Source organism: Protopterus annectens, chromosome 3.part1, assembly GCF_019279795.1.
Source record: "Protopterus annectens isolate FY-2018-M chromosome 3.part1, PAN1.0, whole genome shotgun sequence".
Classification (NCBI taxonomy): Eukaryota; Metazoa; Chordata; order Ceratodontiformes; family Protopteridae; genus Protopterus; species Protopterus annectens.
The window spans coordinates 1,499,556,042-1,499,570,354 of NC_056732.1; the positions used below are offsets into that span (position 1 = coordinate 1,499,556,042).

The following is a 14,313-nucleotide window of genomic DNA, read 5'->3' on the forward strand; positions in this document are numbered from 1 at the left end:
CTGACCTTCAAGCTGTGCTTATCTGTGCCACAGTTAAAGGTGATACATCAAACAACAGTGCTCCTCATCTCCTCATTCTATATAATATTTCTTTATGCTGTGATCCCATAGCCATAAAATAATGTCAGTCTCTTTGCTGAATGTATACCTTTTAAAATTACTTATCTTCCTGTTTTTCCTTTATCCATATATTTTTCTGTATATCCCAGTTATAATTTACCTGGGCTTTTCCTCCTGTCTACATGATGTTCAGGATTCACTGTGCATACCTTCTTTGGTAGGCTTTCCCATGTGTATAGCCAACTGCCTTCCACTGACTTACTATATGTATTTTTCCTCCAGGATGCATACTTCCAAGCTTGTTTGCTTTTTATTCTCGCCTCCTTTCAACATGGTTAATAATTAGCTCTTACCTGCACAAGCCAAAGGTTCCAGGATTTTTGCAGTGTATCCTGTGTCCCAGTCAGGTAAATGGGCATTTATAAGAAGATATGGGATCATGTGGGAAAATGACATTTTATATTATATGATTAAGGTTCCTTTTATGCAGTTGTTGTATTTTTTATTAGTCCCTTTCCTTAATACAGTAATTGTATTTTGGTATCATTGTCCTTTAGCATTGAAAGCAGTCACCTTCCCCTGTACTCACAGTTCTTCTTGTATCTGTTAGTTAAGTTGAATTTTAGTTAATCGTTTAGGTGATACAGTGTGCTGTCCTTCAATGTGAAATTACCTTGCCAGGTCATGAGAGGCAGTATGTGCTATTTTGCCGTTGTCTATGGTTATAGTGTCATTCACGAAGAAGGCCAACAAGTTTAGTAGGCATGACCTGCCCTTTACAAAACCAAACAGGGATGGGCCCATTGTTTGAAGATTTTCTCTGTCTTTGTGTATCAGGGACACAATCATTCTTTCTATAGCCTTGCATATAAGTTTAGTCAAACTTATGGGTATGTAGTTTTCTGGCACTGTTGGTGGTGTGCCTTTGTGTAAAGGGGTAAGAATTGTAGTCCTTCATTCCCTAGGGATGAAGCCTGTCTGGAGGCTGTGGTTGAATTGAGATTCTAGTGGGCGTGATAGCTGTTTAGGAGGTATCCTGGGGTATTGTCAGGACCATTGATACAGTGTTTTTAGCTGTGGAGAGTGCGTTGAGGACCTGTTCTTTAGTTATAGTTGGTGAGGAAATGGTACGGGTTATTTCCTGTGGGGAAATAGTACAGGTTATTTCCTGTGGGGAAACTTGGGGTGATAGCGAGGTGAAACTGGAGCTAAATTTATCAGCCTGCAAATTTGGTGTTTCCTCCAGTTCGGTATAGGAAGTTCCATTTTCTATTATTAGTTCAGCTGTGGGAGGCTATTTCTGCCTCGAAGTTGGCTTTGGTGGACTTGATTAGTCCCCTGAGTTCCTTTTTGAGACTGGTTGAGGGAGTTTTTTTGTCTTTTGGGCATAGCCCTTCCTATTTTTTGGACATGATTTTATTTATATGGAATGTTTAATGCTAAGTATTGTTTGAAAAGTGAATTTAGAAAAGGTGCCTTTCTTAACTCTTAAATATTGTTTTTTCCTGTTTCTGTTTTTTGTCTTTTTATTGCTTCTTCTTCTTTTTGATTCTAGATTCATGAGACAATTGAGTCTATAAATCAGTTGAAGATTCAGAGAGACTTTATGCTGAGTTTCTCCAAGGACCCTAAAGGCTACATTCAAGACTGGCTCAAATCTCAGAGTCGTGATCTGAAGGTAAATGCAGCTATTACCATATCATAATGCAAGAACATTTACAAAACTGACTCACATTATTTAAAACAAGAGCTTAGATTCTGTGCTGTATTACTAATCCCCACATTTTTCTCCTGTTTCTAAATCCCTTTCCCCTAGTTGTGCCCAAACAAATTTTGATTACCTACTATTTCTAGTCCTGCCACCTTGGACTACCCCAGCACAGTTTGATGATCTCCTTTTCCCAGCCTTGTTCCATAGCTGTGTTTATACACAGTTTGGTTACCTCCTATTCCCAATCCTATTGATTACATCATATTCCCAACCCCATTCCCTAGTTATCCCCCATGCATACTTTCATTACCTCATGTTCCCAGTCCCATTCCCTAGTCGTCCCCATACATAGTTTCATTACCTCATGTTCCCAGTCCCATTCCCTAGTTGTCCCCCTACATAGTTTCATTACCTCATATTTCCAATCCCATTCCCTAGTTGCCTAATGCATATCATATTCCCAATCCCATTCTGTAGTTGTCCCCATGCACAGTTTCATTACCTGATATTTCCAATCCCATTCTCTAGTTGCCCCCATGCATAGTTTCATTACCTCATATTCCCAATCCCATTCCCTAGTTGTCCCCATGCACAGTTTCATTACCTCATATTCCCAGTACCATTCCCTAGTTTTCCCATGCCTAGTTTTATTACATCATATTCCCAGTCCCATTCCCTAGTTATCCCTGTGCATAGTTTCATTACTTCATATTCCTAGTCCCATTCCCTAGTTGTCCCCATGCACAGTTTCATTACCTCATATTCCCAATCCCATTCCCTAGTTGTCCCCATGCACAGTTTCATTACCTCATATTTCCAGTACCATTCCCTAGTTTTCCCATGCCTAGTTTTATTACATCATATTCCCAGTCCCATTCCGTAGTTATCCCTGTGCACAGTTTCATTACCTCATATTCCCAATCCCATTCTCTGGTTGTCCACGTGCATAGTTTCATTACCTCTTATTCCCAGTCACATTCTCTTTCCCCAGGTTGTCGGCTACTCATTTAACCACAGAGCTGGAGTTATGCTGTTGAAGATTGAGATACCAGGAGATGCAGTTTCCTATAGAAATAACTTGAAGGGAGTCAAGGATGTTTTTTTGAAAGATTTTATTTGTATTTACCCAGTTTTAATCTGGCTTTGCATGCTGTCATTTTAACTGCTATTGAGCAGACTTTGAAGTTTATTTATTAAAAGTGTAGGAAGGGAATTCTGCATAGCACTAGCTGTACTCTGCTCACATTTCATTAATATAATGTGTATGATAATGCTTTGAAGTCATTAATATCACTGTAAATTGTTCAGTCTTGCAGCTTCACAGTCAGCCTGTTCCATCGTCATGTCACATGTTTTTTAGACTTAGTATGAGAACAAAGCCAGAGAGCTTATCTGTTATAGCATATTCTTATGCATCATCTCACACACATCACAGTTCATTTATCCATTCTCCAGTTACCTGCTATCCATTTTAGAGCTTCAGGTAAGCGAGTACCTCTCTTGGCCTTGTTTGGATCTACTTGATTCAGCAATTTAACAGCCCTGTCTTTAATCTTCCTTTTATAAGTAGTGTTATTAAGGAAGGGGTATACTGACAGCTATATTTACTGTGCTTCTTGTTACATATTAGTTCCATTGCTGTGTAATTCTAGATCTACACTGGATACATGTGTGGACACTGCTCACTTGCAAGTGGTAAGTGACTGTGTGATGGTATGGGATCCGAGGTTATGTTTGATTTTGATCCTTTTTGACACCTTGAAAGCCTGTGACATCTTGTTCGATCAGCTGTATACGTACTGCAGTATTACTTCCACAGTGTTTAAGTGGTTTGTCTGTTACATCTCAGGTCACAGGTCACTGGTGTTAATTCTTCTGGCACTCCCCCACATGGATGCAGAGTAGCAAAATTCCAAATCTTTGCCCCTTTATTCTTCATGCTGCAGATTCTACTGTTATGAGATGTCATGAAAGGTACAGGTATTCGGTATCATTGTTGTACTGATGAGATGCAGCATTGCCTCTCTTTTTCTTAGGAGTCTGTGCTTGAGTGTATAAGTGTGGATGGAAGGTAGCTGTCGTAAGCACAACCCATGTAAGACTGAGGTGTTGTGAATATATTCTACTATATTTCTATAACCAGACCATCTGCCGTAGCCTCATTTTTTTTTGCTGATAGTAGGCTGGAGTTTGTGCCATCTATATATAACCTTGGGTGTTATGACTGACCATTCGCTAATACTAAAGTGTCAGTTGTTAGCAATTGTTAAATCTTAATAACTTCATCTAAAGAATATTTGCTGGATTAAGCACTTAATTCCATCATCAGATGTCACTACAGTAATATCATTGTGGCAACTGAATTGCCCTTTATTTGGGAATCACTGATAGAGATGCTGCTCACCTTCAGTGGATACAGAATTCTGTTGCCACGGATTTGATTGGAGCATCTCACACCAGTCACACTTGCCTTGTGTTTTAGGGTCTGCACTGGTTGTCTGTTACAGCAAGATGAAGTTTTAAGATCTTGACTCTTACCTGTTGTGCTGTGCATGGTTTGGGTCCCTTCTGTATACAGGGTTCATGTCCTCTTATGTACTGTTCTGGCAGCTCAGATCATTAAAGGACAGGACTCATTTTGGGATAGTGAGTAGGAATTACTTCATCTAGTTGACCCTATTGCTGAGGAATCACCTACCCTCTATGGTTTGGTTGTGCAAGACTGTGATTTCATTCCTGAAACCCCCCGCAATATCATTTACGTAGGAGATCATATCTCAGTACATGAGATTAGGCCTCGGTTTAGTATTTGGTATTATTTATACTACTTGCCAATTATCATTATTTATTTAAGTTTATTTATTTCATATCAACATTTTAACTTTGTTTCCTGTGCATTATATTCTGTTTTTGTTTAAACAGTAGATTGCTTACTAAATAAGCAGCTTGCTAATTTAGGATTTGTTAAACCAACAGGTGTGGATAAGTGTACACGTGATCTTCTCTGTAGAAAACTCTAAGCAAATATCAGTAATATACCAAAAATGCAACAGTGCCTAATGATGTTGGCAGGCATATGTTACCAAATTGCAAGTATTGCCATCAGCAAGAGGGTAGGACCATAAGCTTGCTGAACGAATGTGGCTGTGAGTAACTGACATTATGAAACATACTGCGTGCATTATGTTTATGGAGAGAAGTCTGAGCAGTAATGTTTGTTCAAAGACACGTTATACATCAAATCATCAGTTGTCATATTTCAGTTATCTCATTATTTGTGTTTCTCTGTTTATTTATTGCTAATTGCATTAACATTGTTCAGACATATGCATCTTTTGTAACAGACGATGTGTGAGTTTTTCTATCTTAAAAATTGTGGAAAGAAATACTTGTCTAAAGTATATACCTGCTGTTGTTTGCATTTGATACTGTTGTCACTGAGTTATTTTCATCCATTTTTGTAGAGTTTCTTGCTAGAATCGGATATGTGTATGTGTATATAGATTCATAGGTGTTTACTAGGCTAATGACCATAAGGACCTTTTTAAGCCTAACCATGCATCTCAGATCTCTGACAAGTTCTGACACCCTTGATAAGTGTAAGCATGGGCCTGGGAGATGAACCATTTACAGGTTACCTGTTTGCATCAGAGACATAGGTGCCAAACCAGGGGGTGAATTTCCTGTTTCTCATCCAATTGTCCAAGTTGCACTTGAATTGAATTAGGGAGGAACTCTGCTTCACATGGATGGGGACCCTGTTCCATAGACGAGGTAGTCTCTGGGATACATACCTATCTCTCCAGCAGGTCCTATTTATATCACAGGCAAGGTCTTTAGAACGGGTAATTCTGGTACTCTTTGTTTTGTGGATATGCAGGAGGTCCATCAGAGTGGGGTCTGACAATGCCCTAGATCTCCCCTCAAATGCCTGCAGGAGACAGACTACAGGGATAGGCCCTTTAGGCGGTCTGCATAGGACATATTACTTAGGCCCTGTATTCTTTTAGTGAGGAACCTCTGTACACATTCCAGTTGTTGGATATGCCTGGTTAGGTACATAACAAAGGGGGCATTGTACTCAATGATGGGTCTGATGAATGCCAAATAGAGTGGAACAATGACTTCCTTGGACTTAGATACCATACTTTTGTTTATATGTTCCACAGCATAGAATGATTTCCTCACCACTGTAGACACATAATGATCAAAGGCTAGATTACTATCTATGTGCGTCCCTAAGTCCCTGACTACTGGGTCAACTCTAAGGGGTGTGTTGTCAATGTGATAATTACCAGGGATGGATGACTTCCCAAAGGATACTATTATGCATTTCTTGGAATTTAGTTTTAGTCCATGACTCTGACACCAGTTTTTCTGTGTGAGCCCCTGCTGGAGAACATTTGTGTCAGTGTGAGATTCAATGACAGCTCCTAATTTGCAATCATCTGCAAATTTAGTCAGCCAGAGACCACTGACATTGGCCTTGACGTCTGAGAAGTAAATGCCAAAAAGGAGCGGCTCACTTACTGATCCATGACAGACTCCACTTGTGACTGGCCTCTTTGTAGAGGTGGACTTCCTAATTCTAACTTACTGGGTGCTGTCTGTTGAGCCAGTTGGCTATCCACTGGGTGACATACGGGTTTGTACCTAACTTCTTGAGTTTGTCAGCAATATCCAAGTGGGGTATTGTGTCAAATGCCTTAGCCAGGTCAAGATAGGCAGTGTGAATGATTTTGCCCTCATCCATTGCTTTGATGACCTTTTCAAAGAAGTCCACCAGGTTGAATAGACATGATCCTCCCTTGATGAAGCCAAACTGGGTCAGGTCCAATGTCTGGAGGTTTACTATAACTTTGTTGATCATCTCCATGATAATTCTTTCCATGGCTTTACATATAAGACTAGTGAGACTTATGGGTATGTAGTTTTCAGGATCTGTTGATGGCCCTCCTTTGTGCAGAGGGATAACTGTTGCCTTTCTACATTCATGAGGCACTATATATATAAGCCTGACTAGTTATGTATCTCTTAATACTTTGCTCTTCATACCCCTTCTACTCATTAACTGTAATTCCTTTCTTATTAACCATAATACTATCTCCCTCTAGAACATCTTGATTGTACTAGCATGCTATGGTATGCCTGTATTCTGCACTGCTGAATTTACTGTGATAACCTGTAATATGCATTGTAAATATGATTTTTTGTTTAATGTTTCCTTATTTGTTATCTTGTTAATTTCATTGTTCTATCTTGGAGCTTTTCTCCCCGGGCCTCTACTGAAAATGGACATGTATCCAGTTAGACTAGCCCGGTCAACAAATGTAAAATAAAATAAATAAATAAATAAAATATATATATCAGTGTGTGTGTGTGTGTGTGTGTGTGTGTGTGTGTGTGTGTGTGTATATATATATATATATATATATATATATATATATATATATATATTTGTGTGTGTGTGTCTGTATGTATACACACACACACACACACACACACACACACTCACCCACACATTTTAAGAGTAGCGCAGACCTCTTATCTGTAACATCACATGATCATCTCTGCTCGGTATCTGCCTGACGCATACTTGAATGTCAGTAACCATTGTTAACAGAGTTGTAGAAACTGTGAGTGGCTTGTTTTTGGCTGAAGAAAAGCAGCCTGCAGCTGCAGGCATTTAATCATGAGAGGTATAAACAGAGTGCTCTGAGACAAATCTGTGAGGTACAGTGTAGTTATCATTTAAAAGAATATTGGCAATCTTTTCAGAAAAACAGTATGTTCTGAGAGAAATCTGTATGGCACAATGTAATTTTTAAACAGATACTGACAGGCAGTTCATAGAAAATAAAAAGGAATGTAGAAAATGAAGTTTAAAACTGCAGAAAGTCAATAGTCATACAAGCAGTTATTTCACCAGCAGCCTTAGTATTTTATTACATTAAATGTAACAGTCCACAATTTATTTAAGGATAGCCAGTGTAACTTTTCATAAGGCTAACATATAAATATTTACTGAAAGCAAGAAACATTTTTTCATATCTGGAAGGAAATAAAGTTGAGAAAAGAACAGACAGCAGTCTGTGGGAACACAGGATCTGCCAGATGGATTAGCAGGGTTAACCTTAAATTTAGAGCAGGTAATACCACCAGGTTTAGGAGTCATGATCTGCCCTTAACAAAGCCGAACTGGTAGGGTCCAGTGTTTGGAGGTTCCCAGTGTCTCTTTTATTGAGTTCCATGGTGATGCGCTCCATAGCCTTGCAGACCAAGCTAGTCAGGCTTATAGGGTGATAGTTCCCAGGGTCTATTGTGGCTCCACCTTTGTGGAGTGGAATATCCGTTGCTGTGTGCCACTCTATGGGTACGTAGCCTGTGGAGAGGCTGAATTTGAACAGTGTGTTTAGGTGAGGGGTTAGTTCGTCTTTGAGCTCGTGTAGGACGCAGCCTGGGACACGTTCAGTCCCATTAATGCTGTGTTTTTGGCTTTGGAGAGGGCTGTTTTAACCTGAGTGCCTGTGATTTCATGGGCTCTACATTTTTCTGGTATGGTTATGGGCCCTTTTGGAGGTGGGGGGGAGTTTGCGCTGAACCTGTCTGCCAGGATGTTGGCGATATCGGTCGGTTCAGTGTATTTTGTGCCATTCTGCACTAACTCCGAGCAGATCTGAGCATTGCCACTTAGATTCTTGACATAGCTAAAGAATGCCTTGTGGTTATGTTTGGAGTCCTTGGCAATTTTTCTTTTGAAGCTCGCCTTGGATGATTTTATGAGGGATCGTAGTTTCTTGCTGATACTGATCAGGGATGTCTTCCCTTCTTGGGATTTTACTCTTTTCTGTACTAGTTTCCTCCTTCTATTGTATAGCTTGTTTATGGCAGGACTCCACCAAACTGTTTCTTTTTTTTGGAGGAGTGAGTCTTGGTTTTGCTTGGGATAGCACGATCCATGCATTCTTGTAGGTGCCCATAGAATGCATTTGTAAAGGATTTTGCAGCTTGGACAGTGTTATCCTTTAGCATAGGGGCTTGGCTTTGAAACTTTCCACCTCGGTCTTAAGTAACGTGAAGTTTACTTTTGAAAAGTTTTTCATGGTGGTTTCTTTGTCTGGGGGTGGGGGTGGAATGTGGATATCCAAAGTGATTTGTTTATGGTCAGATCTAACCAGCGAGGGGTTGACCTCTGGTGTGGAACACCAGTCGCCCATGTTGGTGATGACCAGGTCCAATATGTTGTCACCTTTGGTGGGAGTAGAACAGTTGATCCAGGGCGTTTGAGTTTATAAATTCTAGGAAATGTTGGGCAAGGGAGTTAGTACTTGAGTAGTTCTCCCACTTAATGTTTGGGTAATTGAAATCACCCAATATTAGGGTGTTTGGTAGGACCTTTATGTTTCCCAGTGTTTCCAGAAATGCGGAATGTGGGTCCTGGGACATGGTGGGTGATCTGTAGCAAGCTACAGTTTGAATTGCAGTTTTGCCTTTTGTTAGTTGCACATGGATGATCTCTGAAGCACCGTGCTGTGCTACTAACCTGGAGGTGTGGGTATCCTTGATTAATATGGATACGCCCCCACCTTTTGTATTTCGGTCCTAGTTCTGTGGCCAAAATGTATGGTATGAGTTGTAGCCTGGTAGTGCTGGGGTGCTCTCTGGAGCGTTAAACTAGGTTTCTGTTACTGCACATATATCGCTTTTCTCCATACTGAGGAGTGCCTCGAGTGTGTGCATTTTGAAGTTTAGACTTCTAGTATTGAGTAGCATTACCCTCAGTTTTTTGTTACTTGTGGTATTTACGATGGTGGGTTTGTCTTTTGAGCCTTGCCTAAAAAGGCACTATAGGGGTTTCAAGATCCTTGGCCAGTATTCAAAAGCCTAAGGGTGACAGGTGCAAGCCATCTCTAGCGAAGCAGTGTGGCTTGTCGAGCATGTCATCCCAGGCGGGCAGACACTGGATCCCCTTTGAATGACACCAGAAACTTAGCCAATTATTGAACTTGATAATTTTTTTTTTTTTACCGAGGTATCATTCTTGGTGAAGGCAGGATGCTACTCAGGGTCAGGGTCATACCGGCCTGGGCTATGTGATCAGAGAGCTCTTCCATGTCTCTTTTCATTTAGTCCAGGAAGGTACAGCTCAAGTCATTCACACCAACATGGACAATGACAGAGTCATATTTGTACTTGTTCTGGAGTGACCTGAGTGCTTGTGTTATGTGGCAGATCCTGGCATCCGACAGGCAGCAAACAGTAACCGTCTCCGTATTCAGCCTAGTGAGTGGGACATCAGTGTGCCTGACTATAGAGTCACCTATTAGTAGTATGTTGAGTATGTTATTTTGCCTTAAGGGCTGTGATTACGTGGCACACTGGTTTTGTGAAGTATGTTATTCATTAGTTTGTGTTGGGAGGTGGAGGTTGCTTGGATGTTTGCTTTGGAGGTCTCTGTTGCTTTTGCAGATTTTTATTTAGAGCCCCCGAGTATGTTTTCGTGTATTTATGTGTGTTTTTGCCAGTGCTGGTTTAATGGGTCTATGTGAGATTGGTGGTGTGATGCAAGTATTTCCCTTCTCCTCTTGACTGTCTGATCCAGTCTTGGGTTGAGAGAGCTTAGCCTGCAGTTTGGCTGTAGAATTGAATCTCTCAAATGTATTACTGTTTGGTGGTAGGAGGAGAGGGTTGTCTGTTCACATGAGGCAGTTGTAACATTGCCTCAAAATGCCCAGATTCACCAGTTGGACTGGAGAGTACACAAAAAACTGCCCTTTGGACATTCCTGGATAGGTACAGTGAACTGTTTTACTGAATGGCTGGTAAAGTCAAATAGAGAGCCTTGTCCTTCTGTACAGTATAGGAGGGTCTAGTGCTAGGGTTTATAAGTGCTTGCTATGATATGAGTTTTGAGCAAGTGCCGGGCTGAGAAATGAATGGCTTGAGTGCTTAAGCTGAAAGTTTGTCTAGATCCAAGGGAAACATTGAAGAGGAGACTTTGTGGAGCCGGGAATAGTTTTACCCTAGCTAACCAATGCTGCCCCGAGCGCAAAACTGGGCAAATACGTTTTTTTATAGCAGGGAAATGAAAGAGATATAAATTAGCCCAAAATGGCCAATAAACTGTTACTTTCTGGGCTGAAACCACTCCTCCAGGGACAGATAGGCTGCTCAAAGCTCCCCTCTCTCACAGGTGAACAGAGAAACTTCCTTCTATCCACGTAAGGTATGTGCAAACACAGAGATTTGTAACACAGCCCTGAATTCAGCACTAACCTGAAACTGGACTATACTCGCTTAGAAAGGCAGGAAACAAGTATATATTTTTTTGTTTTTTTGTTTTTTTTCAGAAAATAAAAAACATCTTGGAAGAAAGCTGTGGTGGCTGTAATACCTAAAGACAGTAAAGCTCTATCTCATCTAGCTATGTATAGGCCTATTTCAATTGTATACCATGATTATAAAGTGTTTATGTCTGTATTACCTAAAATAATGGCAAATGTGCTGCCAAAATTAATAGATATGGATTGGTGTAGTCTTGTGGTGGAGGGAAGGCAAACATTTGACAACATTAGTAGACCAGTGATCCAGAGGAAAGCAGAATGTAAGAAAATACTTCTGTTGTTGGTGGGTGTTGATGCAGAGAAAGCATTCAACAGAGTAAGATGGGATTGCATGAGTAGGGTATAGAAGCATTTGCATTCCTTGATACAGTGATAAGGTTAATTAGGAAGATACATGAGGAATCAAAGGCAAAAAATAATGTGGGAGGTTCCTCTCTGACAAGTTGTGTCTAAGCAGAGGAACCAGGCAGAGGTAACATTTTTCCTCTTTATTACTTGTTTTATATGTAGGGCATTTGGCAAAGAAAATAACAAACACAGAAATTCAAGGATATAATTGGTACTGTAATATAGAAAAGTCTGATTTATTTGCAGGCAGTATTATTTTCTATCCAAAAAAACCCAGAAAAGGACATTTAAAAAATCCAGGAAAGGACATTTCAGTGTTGTGGAACATTTTGAGACAGTTTCAGAACTTTTCAGGCTATAAAATAAATGAAGATAAAACAAAGGCTATAGCTATAAATTATGTGCCTACAAACGAGGGCATAATAAGATGAAGTATTTAGGAATATGGATTAAAAACGCTTATGTTATGACAGCTAAGGATGTGTGGGGAGAGACTAAACAAAAGATAATATAAAAACTAAGACACTGGAAGTTCTTGTTTATGGATATGGACGGGAAGACAAAACAGCCAAAATATATTAGTCCCTTTAGTTTTATTTACAGGTCAGGCATATTTTTATCAACCAAAGGAGAAGTTGTGGACAATAATTAAGAGATTAAAAAAAAATTAATAAAGAGTTGAAGGAATTTATCTGGGAGGGGAAGAGGGCAAGGGTTAAGTGGGTAAAGTTGATTCCTCTAATAGAACAAGATGGTTTAGAATTGCTTGATTTGAAGGTACATTTTAGTGCTACACAGTTAAGGCTTATATACATAACATAAGCAAAACGTTATAATTCAAAGGAGAAAGGGATGATGATGAATTGGGGGAGGGGGTTCAAGAAATAAGGAGCGTGTGGGATTTTGGATGCATATTCTTAAGGAGAATAACAACCATGCAGAATATTATATTCACAGAGTAGCAGAAAGTATTCTAAGAATTAAGCCAACACAAGAATGGAGAAAGGAGATTTTGCTAATAGGGATGATTGCAAGTAGAGGTACGGAGACTAGGGAAGAGGGGACTGGAATTTCCTGAAGAAAACTGGCAAGGAAGGAACCAAGGTATTGGGAGCAAATAACTAAAGAGGGAAAGGTAAGAGAAAATGATGAGACCAAAAGACATTTGGACTGCAGGCTAGACTGCCTGCCTACCAGGGATTGATAATCAGAATGTAGGCAGAGAGAAAGGGATGGGAAATCCTAAGTGGAAAACCTCCTCTGCTAGAGTTATTAGTTGAGTGTAGAACAAAAGGTGCTGGTAAAAGTGCGTAACTAGGGCATATAAAATATTGCACAATAGCTATAAGATTCAATCAACGGAGGTTAGACGAGACTGGGAAGAGAGAGATTGGATAAACAATTCACGAAGAAACAATAAGAGGATTTATGTATGGCTCCCAAGTGTGCAGCAATGTCTAGAAGGTTTAGCATTTTTTTTGGAAGTATGTACATAAGAATGTTTATATCCCCAGCAGACTCCAAAGAATGTTTCCTCAGGTAGATGGCAAATGTTGGAAGTGTGATGGGGAAGAAAGAGATAACTGGAAGCATATGTTCTGGGACTGTAATGAGTTAGCAGATTTTAAAAATTTCCTACAGAATTCTCTGTCACAAATATTGGATGAGTAAATATGTGAAAGTGGGTCTTTTGAAAGGAAAGGATCAAATTGCATAAAAATAAATGGAAATTGTGCAAACAGTAAAAGCTGAATAATGTCCAGGCAGATGAGGAGTGAGGTTTAAGGGAAGGCAGGATTAAAGCAAATTATGTAACGTTGGACTGATGAAAGAACATATGTAATGTATAATGTATGTAACTGGAAATGTTAATGTGCTTTGTTTTCATTTATATTAATGTATGTTTATGTATGCCTTAACTAATGACCATACCTGTCATTTTTAATACCTTTATTATATTAACTGTGGTTTTATGGAGGGAAGGCAAATATTTGCTAGTATTAACAGAATGATGATCCAGACAGAAGTGAGTGTAAGAAAACACTGCTACTGTTGGTGAGTCTTGATGCTGAGAAAGCATTTGATAGGACAGGTGGAATTTTATGAGTATGGTAGCATTTGTGTCCTCTGTTAGAATAATACAGTTAATAAAAAAAATATGTGAAGGATCAGGGTAAGAATTATAACAAGCAAAGAAAATAAGAGCTGTACTAATTCACAGATATAAATGGAGTGGTAATCAAGAAGATTTAACTTTATTTGTAAATAATTTTATTTTGCACATGTTAAATCCAGAAAAGGACATTTCATTGTTATGGAACATTTTTGAGAAAGTTTCAGATTTTGTTAGGATATAAAATTAAGTCAAAACAAAAGCTGCAGCAGTAGTCTCTGCATCCACACATGAATTGATTCAGCAATATCCATACTATTGAAGACATGGTAAGATGAAGTATTTATGTGAATGGATTAAAGAAATTTTGTTATGGCAATTATCCCATACCAATGGAGACATGGTAAGATGAAGTATTTATGAGCATGGATTAAACAGATTCTGTTATGGCAATGATGAATATGTTGAAGGAGAACAAATGGAAGATAATACAAAATAAATAAACTGTATGCTCTAGATTATGAATGTGGATAGTCAGATACAAGCTGTGAATATGTTTTAGTCTCTTTAGTCGTATATCAAATTCAAGTGTATTTTTATCAACTGAGGGACACGTTGTGGATAATAATAGTAAAGCTATGAAGTAATTTATTTAGAAAGGGAAGAGGACAAGAGTTAAGTGAGGTAAGCTGATTACCTCCATAAAAATATGACTTAGGGTTACTTGATTTGAAGGA

At 39.3% G+C, this 14,313-nt stretch overlaps 1 protein-coding gene across 6 annotated transcripts in view; it reads left to right on the top strand.

The window, feature by feature from the left end:
* Window positions 1-14,313, top strand: part of SMARCD3 (SWI/SNF related, matrix associated, actin dependent regulator of chromatin, subfamily d, member 3) — a 1,904,082-nt gene that overhangs the window by 1,866,978 nt on the left and 22,791 nt on the right. For all 6 annotated transcript variants that reach the window (XM_044067567.1, XM_044067570.1, XM_044067569.1 and 3 more), the window contains one exon: window positions 1,616-1,738. In XM_044067567.1, coding sequence (XP_043923502.1) covers window positions 1,616-1,738 — 123 coding nt within the window. The remainder of the gene's footprint in view (window positions 1-1,615; window positions 1,739-14,313) is intronic.